The following is a 27,949-nucleotide window of genomic DNA, read 5'->3' as shown; positions in this document are numbered from 1 at the left end:
TTTTCATGCAGCACTGGAAAGCAAACTCTTGAGTTCATAAAATGTGTAAAAATGTAGACCTCAGATTAGTTTAGCATGATGGAAAATAGCATTTCAAGACCACACTGTGGACTACCTGAAATGTATGCACTTGCAGGAAATAAAAGGTCAGCTGTGCATAATAAGCACCTGGACACTTCTACTCCCATAACTGCATGGCAGAGAATGAGAAGCATCAGAACTCAATATCTTGCCTTAAAAATGAAAGGGATAAGCAAAATATTTATGGTTTTGCTGCCTTGTGACATTTCAGTCCCAAAATTGTTCCTTGTGGGACAATTGTGAACTCCACTAGACAATGTTTATCAGTGGAAAAAACGTAGTAGTTGAGGCAGTACCAGGAAAGAATGCAGTAGTTCAGTACAGATAATACACCCCATAAAATAGCCTGACATGCTTAAGGGCTTCTAGTGGTCAACAGTTCTAGTAATTAGATCACAGTCCCTCAGACTGTCATTTCACACCTCTCTGGTGCTCCTCAGTCCAGACTAGGTTTATAGGAAGCCTGTTGTCAAATTTTCTTGAAAAGCATCATCAAAATGTTTTGCACTCTGTGCCTTGGTATAAGACCGCTGGAGGAGTCTGCTTGCCGCTATTCCTCTTGCTGTGTTCAGTCTTAATATTTTTATCTATATCCTAGTTTGATGACTTGCTGTTAAATATTTTTTCTGGAGAGATGTACATGTGCTTGCTGTAGCCAGCAGCTCTTTCAAGTGTACAGGGACACTTATCACCTGCTGCCTGGAGGCTGTGATTTCAGCCCTCCCAGCAAGGTTGCTAAGGAGTACTAGGGATCCTTGGAGAGCAAAGCTCAGGAAATTCTCCTGTGGCCTTTGCACACATTGTGTGCTGAAGCAGTGCCTGTCCAATATAAACTACTGTTCTGACAGTAATATAGTATGACCAGATGTGTACCTTATGTATCACACTGTAACATAAGATAATTGTGACTTACTAGTAAAAACAAAACATCTGCAAGTGTGAAAGTCCTGTGATAAGCTGCAAAGAGCTCAGGCCTCTTCAAACTGTACCTTAGGTTTAAAATTCATTTGCAAAGAAAAATCAAGAAATACAAGATGTGCAGCTTTTAACCTACTACAGCTCTACACTTTTTAAAACCAAATCCTGTGTGTTTCATTCAGAATGTTTTTCCTGCAGAGATGATGCAGCACAGCATTTTAGGCACAACAAATGCCATAATTCAACACACCTTTCCTTTTCCCATTTTATTTTTTCCAATGAGTGGACACTTCAGTAGAAGTTGAAATAACTTAGCAGCACTTTAAGTTTAGTCCAGATAGCATGAAAAGATGAGATGTTCCAGCATCTCTCAAGCATTGAGCAGAGACTTCAAATCCATTTAGGTTCTGTCTGATCTCTCTTGCCATTTCCAAGAAATTTAGCCAAAGTGTTACAAAGCTGTAGTTCTCTGAAAGACTCAGGTTCACAAGTGTTTTGTATATATTGCATTTTGAAAGTAACATCTATAAAGATTACCACCACTAGTGGTAGCTCAGAAATTGGAGAAAGGAATAGGGACAGACTGTCTTATCTCTTAGCTTTTCTACTTCAGTTTGGAATTGCCCTAATTATTTGCAGAAAGGCGGCCTTGTAGAGAAGAGAGCAGTGTGACAATCTGGTTTTGAGAATAACTGTAAGGAAACCTGATGGTGTGTGGGGCAGTAGTGAGGGAGAAGGTGGGGGCTGATGTGCAGCCCATGATGCAGACTTGGCCCTGGAGTCAATGGGCATGGTGGGAGAGTTACCTGGGACTGGTATGAGGAGTCAGGCTGATACATGACTCGGAGTGGGACAGGAAAATCTGGTGTTAGACTGTGTGCATCAGTTCCTCCCAGCAGATGGCCCAGCTCAGGGCTGAAGGCTTCTTTTAGGCCCCACTTTGTAAGCCTTCAGGGCTGTGTTGGCCATATCCACGGCAGAAGGTGTTGGTCAGGAAACCCAAACCTTTCCATAATAGTTTCAGGGCAGGTGTTGTTCCAGGCAGGGGAACTGATCTTGGCAGGCAGCGCATGGCAAAGAAAGAAAACTCCCATTTCAGATGGATAGCCAGTCTGTACCCAGGCAGGAGATGTTCTCCTGTGAACAGAGAGAAAATATTCCCCCCTTGGTGACTCACAAGCAGTGAACTGATCTGACTCGCCTTGAAAAAGCATCTGACCTTGAATCTTCTGCTGTGGAATAGCTTTATGTGAAAGTATGGCTTGACCACTGAGGAGCTACACTGCAGATGTTTACCAAGAACTTGCAGATGTCATTCGCCTTCCAATATATGATGGGGAGACCTGGAGTATTTCCACAGAAGTATTCTCTGTTAAAAACCAACATGCTCAAAACTCAAGCTGATACTGGCTTTCCACTCTTTAAACAATTCCTACAAGTAATTATCAAAAAAAGCTTTAAAAGGCTTACCAGTGTTTCTACCCATATTGAAAATATTTAGTTTATTCGGCTAGAATTTTATAAATATCTTAAGCAGAGATTTTGAGTAGTGAATCACCAGGTGGAGTGTTGTATAACGTGTGTGTAATGAGGGCTTTTATCTTCCTGTATCTTTCAGTTCACTGAATTACACTTCTATGCTGTTAAAGTGACAGCTAAATGAAAGTTAAAAAAATAAACAGTACTGTGTTTGGTGCGAGGTTCAAATGGTACAATAAATGAATTGCAGGGCAACAAATTATACAATGAGAATAAACCAAAAAAATCACTAAATAACTGCCGACTATACCGCAAACTCAGTGAAGCTTCCTGTGGAAGAAAATGATGAGTTATTTTATGACTAAAACTGTATTGTAAAGTATATATTCAGTGGAATGCTGATGTTTTGTAATGCTCTAGTACTTGGGTTTGCTTTCAGTATATTACAGATATTTTACTGTGTCCACTGAATCAAAGAGCACTTTTGTAGCTGATGCCTATTCCTGTAATCAAGTTGCCTCTCATTCTCTGACAGACTAAACAGATTGAGCTCTTTTAAGCTTTCCCTTGAAGGAGATTTATTCAGCTCCTGAATATTTTTTTTGTGACTGTCTCACTGTTCCTGTGAGAAACTGTCCAAACTGTTCATAACCCTATAAAGATTGTGAACATGGTGACTGTGCAAAATACCTTAGTTTGACTCCCACCACAGCCAAAAAGGTAATGGTATCTCAGCTGTGTTTCCCTCCCATGTTGCTAAATTCATGTTGCAAAGATCTCACACTCAGATCATTTGTCTCTGTGACTTCTCTATCTCTGCTCGTTACAGGGGGGTTGGACTAGATGACCTTTAAAGGTACATTCCTACCAAAACTGTTCCAATCTGTGATTCTGTAGTCACAGTGTGAATTAGGTATGCAGCTTACCTGAATAGCCGAAGCTTTTTCTACAGTAATCTCATACACTAATAATGCAGCTAGCAAGTACTTAAATGTTAAAGAGAAGAGCTTTTTTTTGTGTTCATTTCTCATTTTATTTGTATCACTTGAGCAAAGTTGTTAAGTGGAAGTGCTCTCTGTCCTTTTCAAGATTCTAATGTATTTCTCCTTTCTTTGCCATCACCACGGCAGACCTAAAGTTGTCTTTTCTTTCTAATGGGCCTCTGAAATAAGTCCCCGATGTTTGTGCTATTAAATTCAAGGTCAACACCTTGAATAACACTTGTTAAGTAAATGGAAATGAAATATTAGCTTGCTAGTCAGATCTATCTAAAAGACCAAAAAGGGAGAGCATCTTCTGGCAGTATTTACAGCCAAGATGATAGGCATGGGTACCTGCTCATTTAAAGATCAGTTAACAATGAAAAATTTAATTTCTGGCCCTCTCTGTGTTCTAAAAATTAGGAACAAGTATCTATCCAGTAATATAAAAACTGCCCTCTTTATATTGTAAGTTTTTCTTAGCCTGAAATATCAAACTTAATCTTAAAATGCCATGTCTTCCATAGGGCAAAGAGAGAACAGAAAGTATACCAACAATGAATCATCTGTTTTATGTTATCAGTCATTCAGACCCTTTGGTGATGGATGGATGAATAGATTGAGCCTAGCGCTCTAAGCCAGCTTGGCAGCTGGCAGGTAAGTCCCTGGAAGCTCACCAAAATGCTTTCTGAAGCACCACACTTCTGTTTTAATTGTTGTATTTAGCAAAATCATATCCTAGAATATAAAGTATCCTCTTAAGACAATAGGATCACACATAACCATACATCTACTATCAGTGGAACTTAAGCATACAGAGATTGTACATGTGCTCTGGTAGGGATCTGAAGAAGGATGTTTTTATTTTATCTCTTTTTTTTTTTGGATGGGGAAATAGAGAAACAGCTCTTACAAGACTAGAAAAGAGCAAGTCAGAACTGAAAACAAATGGTGTGCGGATGATGTAAAGATGAAGTAATAAAACTGCATATTGATAAATCCCACAAAAATCCCAAGTGAACTGAGTTTCCAGTAAATTTTATGTCATTTGTTTTTTAAGGATTAATGAAGCTTTATTACATGACTATTTTGCCCAACTATGCCACCTTACAGACAAGTTAAAAGCGTTTTGTTAGCCTGGAATGGAGAAGCACTGAGTGCAGTGGTATCTCCCTTCCTTCCCTGGTATACCTCCCAAGACAGCTTGTTCCAAAGTAGTGTGCTGTGCTAATGGCAGCATTTAAGAAAATTCTTTTAATGAATTTATTGTAACATGGCCAACATATCTGCTTCATGTTGAAGTGTGGTTTTTAGACTCTGAGGACAGTTCTCTGTGTGTTCATCAGGATAAATGTGAGGCTTTGGTAATGCATATTGACACAGATTTATTAAAATATGAATTCTCATTGACTTTGGGACTGACAGGAGGGAGGAATGGCAAAAAAAAGTGCATAGAAAGAAACTTTCTGGGGTGGCTCATTTAGAGTGCAGTTTTGGTATTCAGGTATGGCTATGAATAGATTGAACAGCCTTCTGAACTTTATACCCTTTTAAAAATTAAGTGGCCTGCCTATTTTCTGTTTCAGTCAAGTAAAATTATTCATGAAGAGAAATGTCAGTTGTACCAGTCTTATAATTAATTTTCAGTTTTAATAACATTAACAAGATGCTTCACTCACTGTTTGTCATTTTACAGATAGCTCATTTAGTGCATGTGCGTGTATTTGAAATTCTGTAGGTATCTTGAGAGGGTAACAGCTTTTCTCTAGTTCTAGAACACACACACATACATGCATGCACACACATTTATACATGGTACCTTCTCAAGACAGCTAGAGTATTTTAAATTATGCGTATATATGGACATGTATATTTATATTTGCCAGGCAGACCAAGGGTATAAATTGACATCATAGATACAGGTATGGAAATTTTCTGCATTCAGCGGTGCAGATTACTTTACAAACACGTTCATCTCTGTAACCTTTTGTTTGTCTCTTGCTCAAAGAAGAGAAACAGTTTCACTCAGTATGATCAGTAAAGTGCAACTGTGGACATAATTCTATGCAGGTGTCCAAACCAGAATTATCTATCCACTCACTGTAAAATAGGAACTTGTAATAAACAATCCTGCTGCGTACTTGATGCCTCCTCCTTTTTACTGTTTTACTCTGCATTTCTTTCATTAGCAGTGTTATATCTTTATGCTTAGCTTTTTCCCTCTTTTATTTTGCTTACAGTCTTGTCTGTGTTCAAAAAAGCCAGCCTCATTGAAACAGATTTTTTTTAAGAGTTAAAGATCTGGTTTTTTTAAAGAGTTAAGATCTCTTTTTAAGGAGGTTTTTTTGTTTCAAAGAGTTATGCTGTGTGTTTTATTTTGCTGCTCATGCATTAGCTATGTCAACCGAAGCGCAGATAAAGAGTAAAAAGAGGCATGAAATAAAGCTATGAGAAATAGTAAATACTGGGAAATAAAAAATATACAATGATCATCACGTGGCTGTCTGTATTGAAAAGTGGAGCTCATATCACTCCATTACTGCTGGTCCAGAGCTCCTTTGATCATGTTTGAAGAGTTGCTTTTGTCTGGGAATGTTCAGAGGGTTGATACAGGTCGACTTCAATGAACACTTGCTTTTATGTTTGTATATTCATAAAATTTAAAATTCAAATGCGTATGTGTGTGTTATAGCAATGCACATAGCTGATGGATTCGGTTCATTATTTGCTGTTAAAATATTAGCAATAACTTCTGTGAACAAGACACAGTAACATGGATTTTACTGTGCAAAATATAGTGCCTAAACAGATGACAGTGCAACAAGTAGGGTATGTCAGAAAATTCCAAAGAAGGAGATAATAGTATTTGGCATCAGTTTTGAGTCTCAATGGATTGGAGTGGTTTGATGTGTTTTGCGGGGGTTTTTGTTTGTTTTGGCTTGTGCTTTTTTATGGTGGGGAAGATGGATGATAGGGGTCTTCCAGGAAGAAATATTAATTACAAGTGGAATTTCTGCACTGCCATGTGTATGAGAAGAAATTTCTGCTCTGGCAGTATGCCTGTTAAAATACCTAATTTTGCACTACCAGACACACTGCAATGCTTGTATCAAATTTTCTAGAGAATACACTGAAGGCATGCAGAGCGCTCAGACAATGGGCAAAGCCTGAAAGATTTGTAGGAAAAAAAAAACAAAACTCAACCCATATATTGCAAGATCATATTGTTCTGAGAGAAGAAACAAATCTTGGGAAAGCAATTTCATCAGCATTCATAGCACTAAGCAGTGGCCCAGTTCCTGTGCTGCCAGCTCCAGAACTGACGTCATCTGTCCACCATGACATACTGGACCACTCAGACCGACACACAAATACTGAGCAGCTGCCTGACACAAATCCAGTTGCACATCTCTAGCAAAAGAAAGACTCTAGTCAGAGATATGAATGGTTATTCATCCATTTGCAAAAAGAAATGCAGTGTGCTAGGCAGCAAACAGCAAGCATCATAGATTCACTGATGAGCAAAGTGATAATGGGGAAACCACAGGGAATTATGTTGATAGGAAGTGGGTAAATATTGGGGGTCTGTTCAGCTCAACCCACTGGTTCCAGGGAGGACATTTGACAAAGCTCACATCTTGCATACAGCTCCAGATGTCCATGCAACTTGGTTTATTTTTTTCTCTGATTTTTCTGTCTGCTGCAAGACTGAGAGAAAGGGAACTGAGTCCTAGATCTCTGCTCTACCTCTCAGAGTGCCAGCTGCACTGGAAGGACTGAAGTTAAGTTGTTGTGTTCCTGCAGCTGGCTATTAGGCACTGGGATATGACAAAGAAGATATGCACAGGTCACATCAATTTTTGGGTTTCTTTCAGTTACACTGGAACCAAAAAGGGCCATTGTTAAGGAATAGACAGTATGGAAACTTATTTGATCCCCTGCCTAGACTGTGTGAATTAGCTAAATGGTGAATATCTCACATTGTGCTATCATTATTGTTCATCATTGTGACAGGCCGGAAAGAGCAAACATAATAATTAATACTCAGCATTGTGATAATGCCATTGTGCCCCAGCTTTAAATTGTTTAAACAAAGCTTCTCTTTTATTTAAGTAACTCCCTGATAATTCTGTTAAATCTTTCTTTTCTTCAGTCTTGAATCAACTTTTCAATAGAGACATCTTGTATTTAAGTGGGCTTAAAGGCGGGGAACTCCCTTTCAAGTAGAGGACAGCTATGACTGAATGACTTTCTTCGAATATCAGATAAAATTATCCAGCTAAACATTATTGTACACATACATATTGTATATGTATAATATATTGTACATTTGTAGATTAAAGCATTAATCTATTAACATAATGTTTAAAGAAATATATTGAGCTATTTTTCATGGAATCATAGAATGTTTTGGTTTGGAGAGGAATTCAGAGGTCATCTAGTTTCAACCCTCCTGCCGCGGTCAGGGACATTGTCCACTAGACCGGATTGTTCAAAGCCCCATCCAACCTGGCCTCAGATTTCCACTTTCTTTTTTTTTTTTTTTTTTTTTTTTTTTTTTTTTTTTTTCATTTTCAGAAATGCAGTGTTTTGTTCCAGTTGAATGACATTCACTAGCAACAATATTCTGTCTGATGTGGTTTCTTTTAATGAAGAGATACTAGTGCTCATTTTCAATGTGAAAATTACAATTTCAGCATTTATCTATGCATTTTCTTGAATAGATAGTAATGGATTAATAAGTGTGGAAGCATAGTGAGTAAAACAACACACTCCCTCCTTTGTAACACTTGCTGGAAAATGCGCTGTGTGTTAGACCTGCTTTTGAAAATCAGAATAATCAAAGATGAAATATATTATAAAGAAAAATACCTGGAAATGTGAATGTTCCTGTTAAAATGTATACATATAAATTTTATCTTTATTTGATAAACCACCAGTTCGTGGGTGGTTGAAATAAAACTGCATTCCTCTCTGAGAGTCTCTGCCCAGGGGCTTTGTGAACCCTCCAACATAGGGAGGGTTCATAATGCTCAAATGGACAAGGCCCTTCAGACCTGTCTCTGCTTTTGCTGAGAAGTGCAGTGGGCACCTTGGTGAGAATGGGATTGAAGGGGTGTAGAAGCCCCAAAGTGACCATGGGAGAAGGATGGTGAGAATGGCACCCAGATGAGGTCATGGAGATAACTGTGCACATCTAAGTGACCTTCCAAGGACACCCACTTCAGGAGACAGTGAGTAAAGCCTGATGACTCACAGAAGTGGGTGGGAAGAATAAATTGTTTGCTGTTGTCTGAAGACAACAGAAATGCACATCCAGCAGCAGCACATGTTTGCCAACATAAAAATGAGGATGAGGCATGTCCTGTTCACCACGTCACTCCATTACCAATGGTATCATTGGTACCATTTTATCTCCATTATCAATGCGGAACAGACTTTTGGTTACCTGTGTCTGGTGCTTTGTGAGTGCGTGGTTTGGTGTGTGATCAGCACCCTCCCATTCTGTAGGATTTCACACTGAGCTCTTCTAAGTTCTTAGTACACAGTACTGCAATATTGTCTTCTGGACTTTTCAGGATGTGAGGTTGAAACCAGATGATTTCCAGAGGTTCTTTCCAATGTAAATTGTTCTGTAATTCTGTCACTTGAAAGCAGTAGTATGTTCCATGAACTTCATGCACAGGTCATAAGATTAGCATAATATAGGTTTATGGTAATTTCTTAAATCTTACACTTCTATCTTCATTTGTTTGAACTACCCATGCTTTGTTTTTTTAAAAATGGTTTTAAGTGACCTAGGTACAAAAAAAAAGGCATTTCTGAGCATAAAATTAGTTTTAAATAATCTTGCACTAGAAAAAAATTCATTCCGTGTATCTTTCTGATCAGAAGACTGTAAACCTCTGAACTTCAGGGACTTGGGATTGAAGTGCCATCTCAGTTGTTGGCTGAGACGGGATCAATCACAAACAATGAGGATCATGTATCCACTTAAAAAAAAATACAGTGCCCAGACTGAACTGTGCAATTTGCAGACCTCATCTTGTCGCATTCTTTATGGTGCTAAGCTGACTGTATGAGGCTGGAGCTGCAAGTAATCTCTCTCTCATTCAGCTCTGCTGCAATGTTGTCGGACATGCAGAATGAAGGCTTGCTACTCAAAATCAGGCACGTCTGTCAGCTCTAGCACAGGCCAGGAGTTGTGCTTTTGGTTTGCTACTTGTCTGACAAAATACAGTTTCTTTAAAAACACTGAAGGATCTGCTGTGAACCCCACCATCCTTTACCCTTAGTAGAATTCTCTGCAAATGATTCGAGCCATTTCTCATGGTGGTGGTCTGGCAATTCAAGGAGTAAATATACAACTAAATAAAACAGGTTTCTCCTGAACATTGCTATTTCACTGTAGCTATTTTACTGGTATTTTCAGTATCAAAATGAGTGCTACAATTTGATCCCAAATACTTTTGTGTTCTATCAGTCTATTACTGTTTATCCCCATTCATTCTCATCAGTATGGTGGACAGCAGAAGGTATATTTCATTACTCCATTTCTTTTCATATTCAGATTACTACCAAATTTTTGTATCATCTATTTTTGTGTAACACACATTTTCCTCACCTCCCACCACTCTCTGTGCCTTAAAACTTTTAAAATTTGATTCCTGTCGCTTGTAATATACACCTTGTAACCTACACTTTCCTAGCTAACTTGACACTTCCATTGCTTCCCTTCCCCCCTAACCCCCTTGTGCATTTTTTTGGCCATTTTGCTAAAGTGTATAATTCTGTTTCTTTGAAATCCCCCCCCAAATTCACCTTGTGTGTCAAACTTGGTTTTATTCCACTCAGTCCTTCTCCCCCTGTACATGCTTCTGGATGTGTTTCCTTAGCATGCTAATTTAGAAAGCTTTTTCCTAAGTTTTCTTCGCTTGCACTTAGCCCTCTCTGTCCACTCCCTACAGCAAAGTCTCTCCAAGTCATCATACTGCTAATCTCTTTTCTCTGATTCACAACTCTCCTCTGTAAGGATCCCAAGACTTTCAGGTAACAATCTTATAAATTGTGTTCTGTGATCAGTTGCACTCAGGCTACAAAAGTAACACAATGGGATTGAGCCCGGTGGCTTTGCACAAGTATAAGAGAGAAAAGATAGTGAGCATTTACTTTGAAGGTCCTTTTTTTGCCCCATTTAGATCTTGTGCTTAATGCTGTGGTTATTAAGGTGTTGCTGTAAGATGCCTTATAGGCTTTAAATGCTAAATGTGTAGTGCTTTGGTTTGTTTCTCTTGAGTAGCTGAGTTAAAATCTTATCGTGTGAAATGGGTTAGGGATTGCTATGGATGGTGAGTGGGATATCCAGTTCTTTCATAACCACTGATGTAATAAGTCAGTGGCTCCACCTGGTATATTCACAGAATATGAGACACATCTGAGGCTGCAGTGTCTCCTTTGGACGTGATGCTGAGTCTGTGTGAGTGTATCAAATACTTCATTCACATAATGTTCAATCAGTAAGTCCTTCAGACTTGATATCCTGCCAATGGGGCTGCCACAATTCGTGTATTCATAAACAGTGTCCTTGAGATCTTGTCTGCTCCTTTCTGCATAACCCAATGTATTAAAAGAACTTTATCTTTTTGGGGAAGGGAACAGTATCCTGTGGTTTTTATGAATGACTAGATGCCATCATAGTTGTTCACTGATGATGTTCCCTGGTTGGAGTTATATATTATGAAGCACAGTTGTTTCCAAGATTTAATAATGTGACAATTAAATTTATTTTCTTTTTTGGTAGTAGAGCCAAGGAGAAATTGATGGTTGTTTGTGTCAGTTTTCTAGTCAATTCAGTATGACTTTTGCCTTAGCAGGGATTACAGATTTAGGAACTGAATAAATGAGGCAGTAACAAATATTAGAAACATCCAAAAGGTATCCTATGAAATAGCAATTAAGAAAAGCATACAGTAGTAGTTTAATTCTACCAGCTTTCTCCCTGTTACCCAATAAATAAGCACTTTGCCTGAGAAAGGCCTGCATGTGCATCCTAAGAAAATGTTTGCATCCAAGATTTAATTCCTGCTGTCATTTTACAAGGTAAACTCAGTGACAAGTTTTGACAAACAAATCCCTCAAGTAAAGTTTTTCTTAGCAAGTCTTTAGAGCTACAGGCTACCATAAGGAAAGCAAGAGGAAAACTACTTTTTATCTCAAACAAGGGATTTTTAAGAGAAGCCAGTGTGATTTGTTGACATATTTGTAAGCATTGCAATGTGTTTGGTTGAATCACTCTTGATATACACAAGAGATTTTTTGTCTAATGCATTATCCATATGCTGTGCTGCCATTTTTCTTATCAAAAGACTTGTGACCACGCTGACAAAAAAGGAGAGAATGCTTTTATTGCTGTAGGATAGTGTAAATGCATCTCTGAAAATGCTGTGCTGAGCTTTTGATTTTACAGAATTCAGTGGGATCCTTGAAAGCTAGAGATTTGGGTATAGACAGTATGATATACTATCACCTTTTGCTGTGGACAAGGAATGCTTCATTAATAAAACAAAATGGGCACTGGGGCTGTCTAGTGAATCTGTTTAACATAAAATTCACTATTGAAGCAGCTGCTTCTCCCCCAGTCCACCTCTGTCTTATGATCTATCCACATAGCAGTGTTCTGTGAAGCCCTCTCAGAAGCAGGAGTGTCTGGGAGAAACTCAGAAAAATAATTTTCATTATTTTTCTCCCTGTTTTTCAGGGCGAAAAATCATGAAAATTAAGTTTCTCAAACCTTCTGCTGCAAATCTTGTCACTTCATATACACAAGGTGTTTATGTGCAGGAAAAAAACTTTGGAAGGTATCTATGTGGAGGAGCACTGACAGACATTGTGTGAATAGCAACATTTGCATAAACTTTTTAGTAAGTGGAGATGAAAGTCTCCATTTTCCATGGTTACTGATCCTCAGATATCCAGTTCAAACAGACATATCTGAGAATGAAAGGTAGAACTTCTGCTTTCCTTTAGGGTATCTCCTATCACATTTCAAAGTGCAGTCTTCTGTAGCTTAACGCTCTGCGGTGATGGCTTACAGATAGGCAAGATATATTGGCACACGTTGTAGACAAAGCTTAGCATATTAGCACAGGATGATAGTGTGGGAAATGGTACATGAGACTGGCTGATTCTCCTACAAGCCAGATTAATTTAGCTCATCCAGAAGTACATTTTATGATGGCTAGCTTGGTTCCACTAGAATCCCGCTCAGTTATATCAACTCTGCGCTGCAGTTTAAAGTGTAGATGTACTCACTGTTGCAAAATATATCCACCACAATTACTGAGAAATGCTCCTCAGGGTGCACTTTCTTTGGGTGCGGTTTCTGAAAGAGTCCTCCAGAAGCAGAGAAGGACAAATATGAGCTCAGAAGCTCTCAAGTAATATTGCAATCATTTGACTCTGGAGCAGAATTGGATTTTAATCAATTTCACGGAGAGTTCTTTCTGTCAAGAAACCAAGCCCAAGGAAAAAGGTCTGTTTTAACTTGCTGCAAATTATGTGGTTGGTGTTTGCAGAGATGTGGAAAAGTTAGATTCACAGTGGATGCTGCCTTTTGCAGTGATTACTAGTGCAATAGTTGTTAACTTTCATAAACTTTGGTTTAGTAAGCTAACAAACAGCAGTGTGCTATCCTGGTGCTTCAAACACGGAGCTTTTCATGAAAAAGTAATAGCATAAATAAAGGATAATGCTTCTTAGCTTTTGACTAGATAATACATCTATATAAGATTTTTTTCCTTGATCTTCAGTCTGCAGATTATATGCATTCAGCACACCGGAAATGAAAAACAGTGAAATATGTGTTATCCCTTAATGTCTAGTTAATTAGTTCACTTCCTAGCACGTCTTTCTAGTATCACTTTTGGAAAAAAAACACAGTGGAACATTCAGAAGCCTTATATTCACTTGCTTAAGTGAAAGCAGAGCAGAGAAGATTCATTATTTAAAATAGTTTAAAGAAAGCTGTCATTTAAAACATCTGGTGTTTTAAAATGTTCCTGGTTATGTTTCTATCAAAAAAATATTTTCTTACTTAGTGGAAGGCAAGAAATGTTTTTAATTTCCTACTTTACTCCATAAGCCTTAGCCAAGCTGCTCATTTGTGATATTGTATAGAAAACCTGATATCCTTGGGAATACTTGCTGAAGAGCTGCTGTGATGATGTTGGGATTTTTATTACACTAAGTGACATTAATAACCTGTTAGTGTTCTTTTTTCTAGTCTTGAAGTACATGTTGCAAAACACTTAAAACTAAAATCCCCATTGATTATTACCAGTTTAAAAAATACCAATACCTGGTCTCAGTTTTTAATTTACACTAAATTAAATTTATAGGTTAATAGGAAAGTGTAATGGCTCTCTGTGGACTGTGTTGCTTTTCAAACCTTTAGAATTCCATTTTAGGTACTTTCTCTCTGTTTTGTGTGTTGGTTGGGGTTTGGTTTTTTTAATTAGCTTAATATACAATCTGAATATGCCTTGCTTACTTCCAAAATTTCTGAAGTGATGCTTTCCTCTCATGCATTTTGTATTTTGAGTATGCTCGACTGGCAGACTTCAAATGTTCATTTCGTTTAACCTTTCAACCACTGTAGTTGCAAATGACATCAAAATGCTGTAGCTCTGCTCAAAAGAAAAGACAGTTTCATACCCTTCATTGAATTTGTGAGATTTAACCAGTGTAACTCTTTTGAATGATGGAAAATTAGTAAAGTCCAGGCTGCCCTTGTCCCAGAATAGAATTAGGCAGCTCTTTCTGAAGCACATTTCCTAAGTGCAGATTTTCTGATTTTTTGCAGGTTCTTATTGATCCGATTTAGACCTGATTGGATTATCTGCTGCTGTGGCAGTATATTTCTATCACAAACACATGGGAGGGAGATACACTGCATTCTTAACTGGATTCTGATACATCCTATGAATAAATTGCAGCGTCTTTCTGCTCCTCTTATCCAGCCCAAAGGGCACTGTATATAGAGTCTCAGCCCATAAAGATTCTGCCCTTTGCTTGAAATATTCCTTCTAGTAGCACTTCAACTCTGTCACTGACAGTTCAGAATGGGTAAAAAAATAGCACATTTCACTGCTAAATAACATGTTAAAGCTGAGCAATTCATATCAGTCCCCTAGAAGTTTAATTACTTTATAAGCATTAATCTGAGCTAAGCAAGTCTCACCAGCAGAACACTCCAGCGATTCTGACATGGTGGTGTAGCAATTTATGGAGTTCTGACAGTCCCCTATCATCCCCAGTAGCTACAAAGATACTACCAGACTAGTACTTAAAGCTGCTCTTTCACATGATTCCTGTATTCCTTAAAGGAATAGAATAAAAGCTCTGAATATCATTTGACACGTTTGAAATTAATTTCCCTCCTCCCATCCACTTTCTCAGTGCCTGCAATTTTTTTGCACATACCTGTGTCTAGAATGGTGGGTGTGCATGTAGTAACTGTTTTTTGCATATTGTGTACAAATCAGGCCAAATGGAATTTTTCTACAAGCCTGTTGTAAAAGGGCAGTACATGTTGCTGTCAAAGTTAATGTCTCCTCACTGACACTTGTCTGTTAGGATTGTTCATTTCCCAGGAACACAGTTGAAGACATAAAACTTTACTGCACGTCAACCAGATCTACTAATATTGTACTTTTTATAGCATCTTAGGGGTTTGTGTTTGCTCTTTTTTAAGTACATCATAAGATTTTTTTTTAAAAAATTCTTAGTTACATTGAAATTCTAGTGATGATAATGATGTTATAATAATAACAATAATAGATATAAGAATGTTGATTGAGGAGGGGTTATATGCCAACTTTGCTGTATTGCTAAAATAAGAATAATCTTTATCCCAGAAATAAGTATTTTTAGGTGCATGCTTTAGGAGAACTAAATGAAATATTAAAATTACACTTTACTGAATCCAGGTTAGAATGTTGTTTCCTCAGACCCCTCACTTTTCAAACTATTGGGGCTATTTGCAGCATCAGCTGGATCAGACTTTAGTTGCCAGTGTTTCAAATAGGACACAATGATAGAAGACCAGGTCTGAAAATGTTGTTTGTTAGTGGAAATCTGTATTGGATTTGGATTATTTTGATGTAGAGTTTTCAAATATTCTTGTGACTGAAGAAACTGCAATTGTTTTTTACCATTTCCTTTCTGCAAAGGATCAGATGCAAATTCTGAGCAGTAGTTAAAGCAGAAAACCTTGTTACCAAATTTATGTAAAGAATACATAAAATCCAGTATCAGTACTGCCCTGTATAATGTCCACCCTTTTTATTTCCTGTTTGCACTATCAACATAAAATAGACAATATAGTAAAATCTTTGTATATAGTCATATCCTCAAAAATGCCTGAAACAGAATATACAAAGTTAAACATACTTGTATCAGGTGGATTTTTTTTAAGGACAATACAAAAAGCAAGAAGTACAACTTCTTTTCTGGCCTATTCTGCAATTGTTTTCAGCTCCATTAGGACAGAGCTAATGCCATACTTACTTTCTATTAAATCTTATTTTGAAGGTTAATTGGAACTTACTGTAATGCATTAAAATTGTTCCCCTGTGTGGAGAGGAATTTCTCACTGAATGATGTAATCAAGATAAATTTTCTGTCATTTTGTCTCACCTGGTCTCTCCCAAATTATATAACAGAAAGGAAGTCCAAAGAGAGAGAATTCTGTTATATTTTGGGGATGTTACATTTTGAGTATGTCACTTAATATCTTCTATTAGAAGTAATTTTTATTTGAAAAGCAGAAGTTATTTTCTTACATTTCTGGACCTATTTGAATTACTTACATTCAAGCACACAGTAGCAAGCAGAGCAAGGATGTAAAATTCTATGGTGCTCTCATCATGTGTTCTGAAACCTAATACAAAACATATTGGCTTTTAATAGTGTCTAATATAAAGATAAATGCTAGACATATCTGTAGGCCAAATGATTAAATATTTATGCCTATATTAAGCAATACTTGGAAGCTTTTTATTTATTTATAATTTTGTATCTTTTCAAGTCATATTCTAGAACCAATGTCCTGCAGTCTGTTCAACTCTCAGAAGAGCTCCTAAAGGGCACAAGCACTAAAGCAGAGATGCAGAACTCTATTTTATTTGATAAAACTACTAAAACCCACCCCTACTATCAAAGAGGAGAATGTCTAACCTTTCCCTGAAATAGTAGTAAGGTCATGAGTTCTGCTGTGAAGTATATATTAACTGGAGTAGATCACTTACTGGTTTCCGAGTCCTAAAGGAGAAGCCACTGGCAGTGAGAAAACTGTGCAAGAGAAAATGCCTAATCAGCCCATTAAGCAGGTTGTGAAAGAATTAAAAACAACTTTAAAGGAATTAATTCTGTTTAACTAGCATACTTCCAAAATTAAATGTTACCATTTTAGATACAAATTTCAAGCCATCTCTTTTTACTTATTGATTTAATACAATTAAGCCAGTTTAAATCAAGAGAGCTAATAGAAACTCAGATCCTTTGTCCTTTATTAGTTTTGTTCTTAAACAGCTACAAAGCAACCCACAACCATATGTCACATTGAGTAGTCACTTGGCATATTACTACATAAATAGCTCATGAATTCTATATGAGGGAAAATTTCTTCTTAAGAAATATTGGAAGAGGTTTTGGTTTTGCCTACAAACCTAAATAATAAAACATTTTTTTCTACACCACAGTTGCAGGATCAATTTAAATACTGTAGTAGCCTGTAGCTAGAAAGTAAGTAATTGAGAATAGTAGGGTTTCAATAAGGGATTTACTGTGTATTCATACCATTTTCTACTACTACCTGACACATACTGTGAGTTATTGGAATAGCAAAAAAGTATTGCAAATTATATTGTTAATAGGAAATTGAGTCAATGATATTGAATACGTACGGGCAAAGGAGGTATAAAGTACCCTAAGAGCCTGTGTCAAACACTGAATTAAGTGAACCCTGTTTCATTAAAATCTCCCTGATTACTTAACAGGATGGGGAGAAGGAAAAATAATTTTTGAAAAAGACTGTTTATTTTTTTCTTTTAGTATGAGATGGTACATTAATATTACATGACTTCCCATACTAAATAATTTGAGACCCATGAATTCCAACTCAAAATGAAAAACTATAATTTTCTGTGGTTTGCATTTTTGTGACATTATTGTGGAGGATTGAGAGAGATCAAGGAAAGACTCTAAACATTGTAACAATAACTTCTGATTATAATGTTTCTCTTTTATATTAGTGTCAGCAGCCAATAACACATAACTTTTTTGCTCTATTTGTTGTGGGGTTTCTCTTTCATGCATAGTTATTGGAGGAGTAACCTCATTACCTATGCTGTTGTAAACTAAGCTTTTGTGAAAAGAATGGAGGCATTTTTCATAGCAGTTTACAGAGCTGACCATAAGCCAAGCATGGATCAGTGCATCACATTCTGTAACTCCTGTGCAAATTCTCTCATTGATTGGAGTTGACAGGGAAATGCCCATTGTTAAAACCCATCCACTGTTAGCAGAAATGTGGCATGAAACAGGTTGAACATGTGATAGCTGCTGGCACTTTGAACGTTGTCTATTCAAATGTAAGATTAGTAAAGCAGTTTGGGGTGGGGATTTTTGCATTGTGCTTAGCACAAGCTGGAAAAATCTAGTGCGATGGTCATTTCCTGCTGAGTCAGAATGCAGCAAAGCTCCTCCACGCAGCATGAATGCAGTGGCCCACAGGAGATGGTTACTTTCTGATCTGTGCTGGAGAAGAAACTGCACTGTGTTTGGAAAAGTAGAAACTATCAAAGAGCTTCTGTGACATTTGTGAAGGAAAGTATTGCAATACGTTTTTACAACTCTGCTTTCAGAGCACGGTTTATCTCTTCGGATGCTCTGCCTTTAGGTTGGGGTTTTTTTTAGTGAATTGCTAACATTTGTGAATATGTGGTTGCTAGAAGAGATAGCACTTCAGAGTGTTTAGCACATAATATTGAAAGGCTTAAAATCAACAACAGATCTGTAAAGATAACTGGATTATGTTACAGAAATAATTTTAGTAAATGAGATTTACCCAATATATTTCTCTAAACAGAAATCTCAACATATGGCTGTTTCTATCCAAACTAGAGAAGTTGGACTCCTTCCTCTCTTTCAGAGAAAATAGACTGAAAAGTCTCCCAGCTGTATTCCTGCTCTACTAATTTTGTTTCCCTCCTTTCTACCAGTTTTTGCCCATGTGGAGAAGAAAAGGCATTTCTTGTGTTCTGCGCAAGTGAACCTTTCCAAGGAGTTCTTTTTCATGGAAAGTAAGTTTCTCTGTATTTATTTGCATATTTTTTCCTTTCTCTTCTTTCCTAAATATGCTCAGCTGGTGTTTAAAAGCAACTTTTAAAACCTTTGAAAATATCACATGTTGAGTAGGTCCATGGATGATGTCTTATGGAAGTTGCTGAGCTCATATATTCATTTTAGATTACGTGTGAAATACTGGCAAATTCCCTTCACAGAAAAAAAAAGTGTGAGAGATGAATGATAAAACATTGGTTTGATGAACTGGGCAAAGATGATCTTCCATTAGGGAAGAGAGGCATGAGTATCCCATCTACTTTGCCCTGTCAGCATGACTGAGCTCCAATATTGAGAGTTTCATCTACAAGTAATTGCTTCTGGCCTCTCATAAGAACACTTTGTCTACACAGTGTTTGATAGATGAGTGCAAAGAAGGACCATATCATGTTGCACAGTCCATTCACCTTTCTTTCCATGTCTGGGAAGAAAGTCTGGCCATGTGTTGGGTCATACATAGAGCTTGCTGTTACTGATTCAGTCTGGTTCTGTGGGTCACGTCCTCTCGCCCACAAGGGAGGTTATTCCCCCTCATTCTGGGTCTGCCCTCCAGCAGTCACATGGAGCACTGTACAGCCTGCTTGTGTCTTCTACCATGCAGAAGATGCCTCTCTGTCTTCAGCTTTTCTCCCTTTTTAGTAAAAGTTTCAAGTAGAGGAGTTCATAACGTACAGGACAGGTGGCACAGGGATGCAAAGAGAGGGAGTCAGAGCTCGAGCAGCAACAGGAATGATGGATTCACTCCTGCAGTGCTTAGTCAGGACTCTTACAAAAGGCAGGTACTTGTCATAGGATGACAGATATGCTTGTTCTTGAATAAACTGCAGAGGATACTGTCATCATTGGACGTGTCTAGTAGTTTATAGTGGTGTCTAGTAGTTTATATTTTGTTCAGAAAGCTGCTGTGTGCTACGTAATACTCATGGGAATAAAATGTTCTGCAATTGCATTGTGTTGACCCCATCAGAGAGATTCTGTGGAAGGCTAGCAGAAGGACTCTAGGTTTTGTAAAAATTAATTCATATGTTAAATGAAAGAATTATTATCTAGGACAGCTGTTTATCTACGTAAACAATTACCAGTCTGATTCTTTATTCACTAAGAGATAAAGCTTTTCAAACACATCACACAGAGTGAGTTCAGGATAGCAAAACATTGAATCATAGGATAATTTGTTTTAGAAAGAATGTCCAGGAAAATCCAGTTCCCTTTGCTCAAAGCAGTGCTCAGTTCCAAGGCAGAGTGGCCTGACCAGAGTTGTATCCAGTCAAGTGTATCTGTAAGGTTGCAGATTTTATTTACAACTGTCTTGACACATGTTCAGTGTTTGAATACCTTGTATACTATTTTTTTTTCTAATCTGTAATTGAAATTTCCCTAGTTATAACTTGTGTCTCTTGGTATCAAACAAGCAGGTGAGACAGGTCTAGGTTCAGGTGAAAAGCTGGACATAAGAAGCAGTTTAAAATCATGACAAATACCAGAGTTAATAAAAATACACACAGTGCTTTAAAATTAGACATGGGCCTTCACTTTGATCTCCAGTGACTACAAATTTTGTACTTGATGTGAAAGAGGTTAGATTTATCATGACTGCCCCTGGATTTCAAGGTCAGAAAGAACATGCAGGTTGCAGCTCAATATTCAAAATAGCCCAAATATTAATGCAGAACATAATAGGGACATGCCTTCTTTTGGCATCATAAAAAAAAGTGTCTCAAAGAGGAGAATAAAACATGATCATACAGACACTATCTCTTTTCCCATGCATCATATTGCTTTTAACACTTAACAAGTAGAAGTATGTGAATTGTAACATTTTTGGTGAGGGAGCAGGATTCAGAGGGGCGGTAGTTAACCCCTTCCTTTCTTTAATTCCTTATCCTGCCTGCTTCCAGTAAATACTCACCTGGGAAGCATGCAAAAGACCAGATAGAAAATCTTTGACATACAGCAGAATTTGCTTGAAGGAGTAGAGTAGCTGGCCATATTTCTCAAGAAATAGGAATTATTTGAAGCCAAATTTCTTTAAAAGCCTCAGTTTCCATATATTTTTAATAAGTCTCTGATTAGAGAACTTTTCAGTGTATGTGATGCATATAATAGTAGGGCAGCATTAATTAAACCCAAAAAGGTGGCAGCTCCCAGGAGAGAAAAACAAAGATCAGGAAAGTGGATATTGAGAAGGAAACATTTCCATAAGAAATCAGGAAAGCAAAACCGAGAGAGGAAGCATTAAAACCCCCATAGAGCTGAGAGGGTAAAAAATGCATGAAAAGCATTAATAGGAGCTAATGATTAAATTTTAATTTTCAAAGGAAAATAACGAATAGTAATAAGCAGTATTCATACTAAAACACATAAGGAGAAATCCAACATCTAAAGTTAGCTGAAGAAAAAACAATCAATAATGTTTTATTACAGACGGACATTTTTTTAGAGACTCTGTGAAGTGAGAAAGACGATGAAAGTCACTCTTTCTTGTACAGTACATTATATTAAAAAAAGAGTTTGAAAAAAATTGTAGAAGAGCTCATGACACAAACTACAATAGGAGGATCACTGTGCTCTGGAAATTGAGCTAATGATCCCAGTTTAGCAACTGGGACATTGCTAGTCCCAGAGACGTGTTATTCCTTGTATTAATGTCAAAAATTAGCACCTAAAGGTGGTAAAATCAGCAAAACACATTCCATTTGAAACCTGTTTCAGGGGGAGGTGATCCATGTCCAAATAGAATTGGTTGGAAAGGGGATTGGGTTTTGTGAAAAGCCAATAGGAAATATTAATTAGAATGATAAACACTAAAATATCAAGGTCTTTTGAGTTAGAAGTTTTGCAAGAAAGGTCATAATTTTCCATGAGAAGCAGACATATATTTTAGAAGATTTTTGGTTAATCAGGAATCTAGTTTTATGTTGTAGGACAGCGTTTGCCAGCAGATCATTAACAGTACCTTGTTAGCAATCCTGATTCCCCACAGGTGCAGGATGTAAATGATACCCAAGATGAGAAAGTCCAAAACCATTGCTTTTTTGTTTGGCTTCTTAATTTTCCAGCAGTTCTTTGCCTTCCTGTAGGCTGGCATTTCACTTTTTTTGGTCCATTTTGTGGTTTCTTCATACTTTGGAAAGTTAGCATCTCGTGACATTTATATCTATCTAAAAGTCGTCTAGAAGATGATATTTGGAATTAAATAAAAGGAGTAGTAGAAATTAATAAAGAATCACACAGAGTAACAAAGGATAAAGGATAAATTGTAAGTTCTGTAAAAGATGTCCTTTTTGTGTCGTAGAAGATGTCTAGCTTGTACACTTTGAAAATTGTGGATGGTCTAATGTTTGCTTTGCCTGATGCAACATGCCACAAATATATCTACAGTACAAATAATAAAAACAACAGTAAGGCAGAGATGGAAACCTTTAGAGCCCTAAAGATAAAAATTGGAAGAGGCAGGAAGGGAGTTATTGAAGCAATTGAATGGGAAGGGGGCCATGTCTGTAACCATTTTTAGAGAAATATGTATGTTTTTTTCACTATGTTGTCATGTTTTTTTTTTTTTTGTTACTGCATTGTCTGGTGTTTACATCTTTGTTTTAAAATCTCAGAGGTGAGTTTTACAAATTATGTTGCTTATAGCCACCTCTCTCATATCTCTCCATCTTCTGCTGGATATACAGAAATGGAAAATACTTAAAGCACAGTAAGAACAAGAGGCTCATGAAAGAGACTTCACTGATGGCTGGCAGGTAAAATGTATTGACAGAAGGAGCACGTTGCTTAAAAGAGTAGCTTCCTGCCTCAAAAAAAAAAAAAGAATTCTAGGAGTGAGTAATAGCTTCCCAATGGAAAGGGAAAGAAATCACATATTTACTAAAACAAATTGTCAAGAAATAAGTTTCTTGAAATAGGCCACTTTTTCATATTCAGTGTGCCTGATATTGATAATGCAAGAGGCAGCTGGACACAAGTGCTGACTTTGCCCATCAATTGACTGTGGCCAATTCCTTGCTAGTCTAGCAATGAAGGGATGAGTTTGAAAACCTGCAAAATGCAGTTCTGCCCTCATTTCCTTGAGCAAGCATGTGCCAGAATCTGGATGAAATTTTTATCTTCTGGCAGATAAAAGCTGGTTTTGTAAATGCTGGTGATTATTGATCCCCAGAGCACACACTCCTGGTTAATGCCTTGTTTATAGTACATGCACTGTTTCCTGAAGTCATGTTAAAAAATATGACATTTGTTTAAGTGAGGCAGATGTGTCTGGTGGCAAAACTGCTGCACAGAGTGGCAGTGCAGCAGGGCAAGCATGCCACGGACCTCTCCTTAGCTGAGGTGTGAAACAGCTGTCACAGCCATGACACCCTTGAAAAACGGAGCATCTGGTGAATGCCCTTGGAAGACACATTAGCCTTCATCCCAGCAACCACATATTAAAGGTGACATTTGTTGCAAGCTAAAGAACACTTATTTTTGTAATCATATGTCCAGTAGTTGGGCGGAGAAAATAAATGGGCTGCTCCACAAACAGAAAAATTAACAAAGCCTAATCCAGATTTGACCCAGGTCCCCACATAACTCTTTGCAATAACCCTGGACCTCTTTCATACCCATTCCACTCCCCCAAACTTTTTATTTCTCCAGAGTATCACCAGCTTCCCCCTGGTTGCCCTCCTCTCTGGCTGAGCTACAGGCAGCATGCTGCCCATTCAGAGCAGAGGTTGGGGTGTGCTGACCACCCATTGCCCTCCAGGATAAATGGTACTTATTGTAAATATGTCTCCTCTACCCAATTGCCAGTGCTCATTTCTTTTTAGCAACTTAATTATCTTCGGTACTCTGGCCCTCTTCTGCTGATTTGTTTGAAATTGGACAGCAGGTTCACAAGTTACCAGGAAAGACCAAAAGCTCCAGGTGTCAAGTCTCATTTCCTTGGGAAACCAGAGTTTAAATAAATGGTCACAGGTCAGTGGTTATATTGCAGCTTCTGCCGAGAACTTCATGGGCTGAACCACTCAGAGCTTTAACTCTAAAATAAATCCATGCAGTATGATTCTAAGTTTTATCATCATGACTGTTATATAGGCTTCATATGCCGCAGAAAAAAGCTACCTTACAGGTAGTTTTAGCAAAGGAAGCTGAGTTTGTAAAAAGTAGAACTTGCATATTTCATTTGCTAAAGATTTCCCTCTCCATTTTCCTCTCTCCCCTTCCCTTTGCTTTTCGCCTTTCTCTTTCCTTTCCTGTTTTTGCCTTGCTTTCAACAAAAATTCCACTTTGGCTTTTTCAGATGGACACCTGGCTCAGAGTAAAGGACATGCAGTGCACAGTCCCTAGCAGAAGCTGAAAATGGATGATGTCTACTGATGCTTTTCAATGATGTCATCTCCTCTTTTTCTGTTTGAGATGGGTGATAGGAAAATGTTCTAAGACTGAGTGACCTCTTCATCCCTTGACTTCTCTTTCCACAAGCCTGAAAACCATCTGAAGAAATGACCACCCAGCTACCAGAGGAGTCTATGGAGACCCAGAGCTCAGATGAGCTCGAGTGCAAGATCTGCTACAACCGCTATAACCTTCGGCAGAGAAAGCCAAAAGTGCTGGAGTGCTGTCACAGAGTGTGTGCCAAATGCCTTTGCAAGATCATAGACTTTGGGGATTCCCCACAAGGAGTCATAGTGTGCCCATTCTGCAGGTTTGAAACGTGCCTGCCGGACGATGAGGTCAGTAGTCTTCCTGATGACAACAACATCCTTCTGAATTTAGCTTGTGGGGGAAAGGGAAAGAAGTGCCTACCAGACAACCCAACAGAACTGCTGTTGACTCCCAAAAGGCTGGCATCTCTGGTTAGCCCTTCTCACACCTCTTCTAATTGCCTGGTTATAACAATCATGGAAGTACAAAGAGAAAGTCCCCAGACTCTGAACTCAACCCCCGTGGTGGAATTTTACAGGCCTACAAGTTTTGACTCTGTTGCAACTGTGTCCCACAACTGGACAGTGTGGAACTGCACATCTTTGCTCTTCCAGACCTCGATTCGGGTGCTAGTGTGGTTGCTAGGGCTGCTGTACTTTAGCTCCTTGCCTTTAGGGATTTATTTACTGGTATCCAAGAAAGTCACCCTTGGGGTTGTCTTTGTAAGCCTTGTTCCTTCGAGCCTTGTTATTCTCATGATTTATGGCTTTTGCCAGTGTGTTTGCCATGAAGTTCTAGACTGCATGTCATCTTGATAACAAATACAGTAAAAAAAGGTGTATTACCAGATGTGTAGCATAGTTGATTTCTCCTGGTTTTGTATTCTTTGTATTCTTATTTATTCTTATTGTCCATCCCACTAAATGGAAGCAGTTACATGGTCCCTTTTTTTCCAACTGAATTTGACACCCCTCACCCCAAGCATTTTTTGAGCTAAGAACTGGAAATAAAAATTGCATGTTGATTTTGAAGGGCTGAATTTTAGAAAGGGATAAAGCCAAATCACCAAACTTGGTGCCTGCTGCTGCTGCCACTGTTTAAATGAGTAGGACTTTGCTTTGTATTGGACTGATCAAGTCAGTTCATGCTATAGGATTCATCCAGGAAGAAATTACTGTAGCAGACACCTTCCAGATGCAAGTACTGCATCTCTTAACCCAAAGCATCTCATGCTCTGAAATACCTGTTATTTATAATCCATCATCATTTATAGCAAATTAAATCACTCTATTAGTTAATAGTCTGAAGAAGAATAAAACAAACTACCAATTTTTTAGTTCTTGCTACAGCAAAAATACTTGTGGGAGGCCAATTTTTTTTTTTTAATGTTAAAAACTTGTCTCCAGAACACTTTCCCCAAAGAGAAGCCCATTTTTCCTTGTCATACAGTTTCAGCTCACTGTGAAATATTCCTGCTAACGAGTACTTCTGGGGACCCAGCCATGTGCTTGATGTTCTCCAGGTGCGCTTATTTTAGTGTACACACCTTAGGCTTCCCTTTGAGGGTTCAGAGCTCTGCAAATTTCTCTAGCTGTGTTCTGTTATGCTTACCCCACCTCCCAGCATTTCCACCACCACATTTCCAAGCCACCAGTCCTTCCTAATGGACGACCAACCTCATGCACACGTACTCTGTGGTAGCTGTGCTGGAGAATTTGGCTTATGTGACTTTAGCTCTCAAGATAGACTTTTATTCCCAACCATTAGGAAACAGATCTTCAATCACTAATACAAATTTAAGGGAAAAAATCTGAAATGGTTAACTGGGGTTTTATTTGTTGGTTTTTTTTTTTTGGGTTTGTCGGTTTGTTTGTTTGTTTTTGTTCTGAGTTCACAGAATGAGCACTGTAAGGAGATAATGTGCCTTTGGGAAGATTTTTGTTTAAGGCATAGTCCTTCAAAATGTTTTAATACTCTGAACTCCCCCTGTCACCACTGTGAGTTGATGGCAATCTATATGTGGTAATTAGCATGTCTCCATTAGTGGAGCTCAGAGGAATTAATGATACTTTACCATTCCACAAATAGAACCAGGCCCTGTAAGGCTTGCTTGTATTTTGCATGGTTTAGGCTATTTTTTGAACTACTGGAAGAACACAAAAATAAGTAATATTTAATGTTTATGTATATAACTAGGTCTAGCAACACCGCAGCTGCAAACTGGTTTTCTTGTGCACAGCAGAGTGGAGTTGAGCAGTGCAAGCCTGGTTTTTGGGTTTGGCACAAGACTTAGTCATTTCAGGGCAGTGTAAAAGGGAGAGGGGTTTGTTGCATGAAAATTGAATGTATGGCCTAACAATATACTCTTAGAGCAAACAGACTTTGGTAAGAATGAAAAAATGACAGTGGGAAAAGCAGAGCCTGTCAAGAGGATTTGAAGTTAAACTGGTTCAATTTTTGTAGATGGCACAGGTGGTATCTGCAGTTTTATTCCTATTGCAGACAGAGAAAATGTGGAAATGTAAAGGTCCTGCTTTTCTTGACCCTCATTTTCTAATAGTGCATATATATGTGTGTGTATGTACATATAGACACATATGTGAGAAGAAAACTTACAGCCAAATCATAGTTTTCCAGTGTATGGAGTTATGGAGCTATGTATTGAATGATTAAAGGAAATGTTTCAGACTTTTCTGTAATGACAATAATTATACCTAAAATATTTTCAGAATTCCTAGAAAATGCTGTTCCTAAGTAGTTGTTTTTAATGTTTGTGGTAAAGCACATGTAGTTAGAAGAGGAATCGTCTCCAGTCAAGGTTTGACTCATCTATGAACTCATAAATTTTAAGTATCAAACAACAATCATGTCAAAAAGAAAGAAAAATAGAAACCTATGTGGTTTTATAGAACTTCATGACTTTTGGAAAGATGTATTTGTAGTGTTAGGGGTTTATATGTTTTAGGATTTGTTCAATTTGTCTGAATATAGTGTCTCTAATAAAGGGCTAACAGAGGATATAGGTTTTGCAAATGTGTGATATATATGAATTACTTCTGTACAACATGCTCTACAGTGCTACCTGTTGTTTTTTCCTTTTGATTTTCAGCTGATTATCTTAGCTCCAGCAGCAGATATTTTGTAGTCTGTTTTAAAACAGAGCCTAATTGTAGCAAAATTACAGTGGTATCAGTTACACATCACAGCACAAATTAATACACCTGTTGTTATACTTCTCTACTTTTCAGACTGCCAGCCCATTAAATTTATGCTGTTATTGCAGGCTGTGCTGCATTTCTCACCCACTCAAAGATGCAAGTGTGCAAAAGCATATTGATTGTACAGCTCTGCTGCCACTCAGCCAGAGCATGCTATTGCAACTTTGAGGTCATAAAATACCTATATGACTTACAATATGGCCATTGAGAATTGCTGGGAGATAAATTATTTGTGGGGAAGAATTTTTGCTGTGTGACTGAGACTAGAAGAACTTTCAGATATTACTCTTTCCTTATTTTTATTCTCTATCATTCTTTAGACTTTGAACTGAAAGCTCTTGTGTCCTCTGCAGTGGAATAACTGTGCTGAAATCAATGTAAATGGGGCTAAAATTAAGATTAGCTTACTCCTCTGCCTGGTTTTCCTTCCTTTTCTCTGACTTTTTCTCTCCTTGG

The 27,949-nt window shown here is 37.9% G+C and overlaps 1 protein-coding gene across 1 annotated transcript in view; it reads left to right on the top strand.

Moving 5' to 3' along the window:
- Window positions 1-27,620, top strand: part of RNF182 (ring finger protein 182) — a 29,631-nt gene extending 2,011 nt beyond the window's left edge. The window contains exons 2-3 of the mRNA XM_030971608.1: window positions 18,740-18,820; window positions 24,151-27,620. Of these exons, the coding sequence (XP_030827468.1) occupies window positions 24,353-25,090 (738 nt within the window). The 5' untranslated portion in view covers window positions 18,740-18,820; window positions 24,151-24,352 and the 3' untranslated portion in view covers window positions 25,091-27,620. The remainder of the gene's footprint in view (window positions 1-18,739; window positions 18,821-24,150) is intronic.
- The last annotated feature ends 329 nt before the right edge of the window (window positions 27,621-27,949 follow it).

The sequence above is a fragment of the Camarhynchus parvulus genome, chromosome 2 (genome assembly GCF_901933205.1).
Source record: "Camarhynchus parvulus chromosome 2, STF_HiC, whole genome shotgun sequence".
NCBI lineage: Eukaryota > Metazoa > Chordata > Aves > Passeriformes > Thraupidae > Camarhynchus > Camarhynchus parvulus.
Note: the sequence above shows the minus strand (reverse complement) of the source record. Positions and strands in the feature narration are given on the sequence as shown.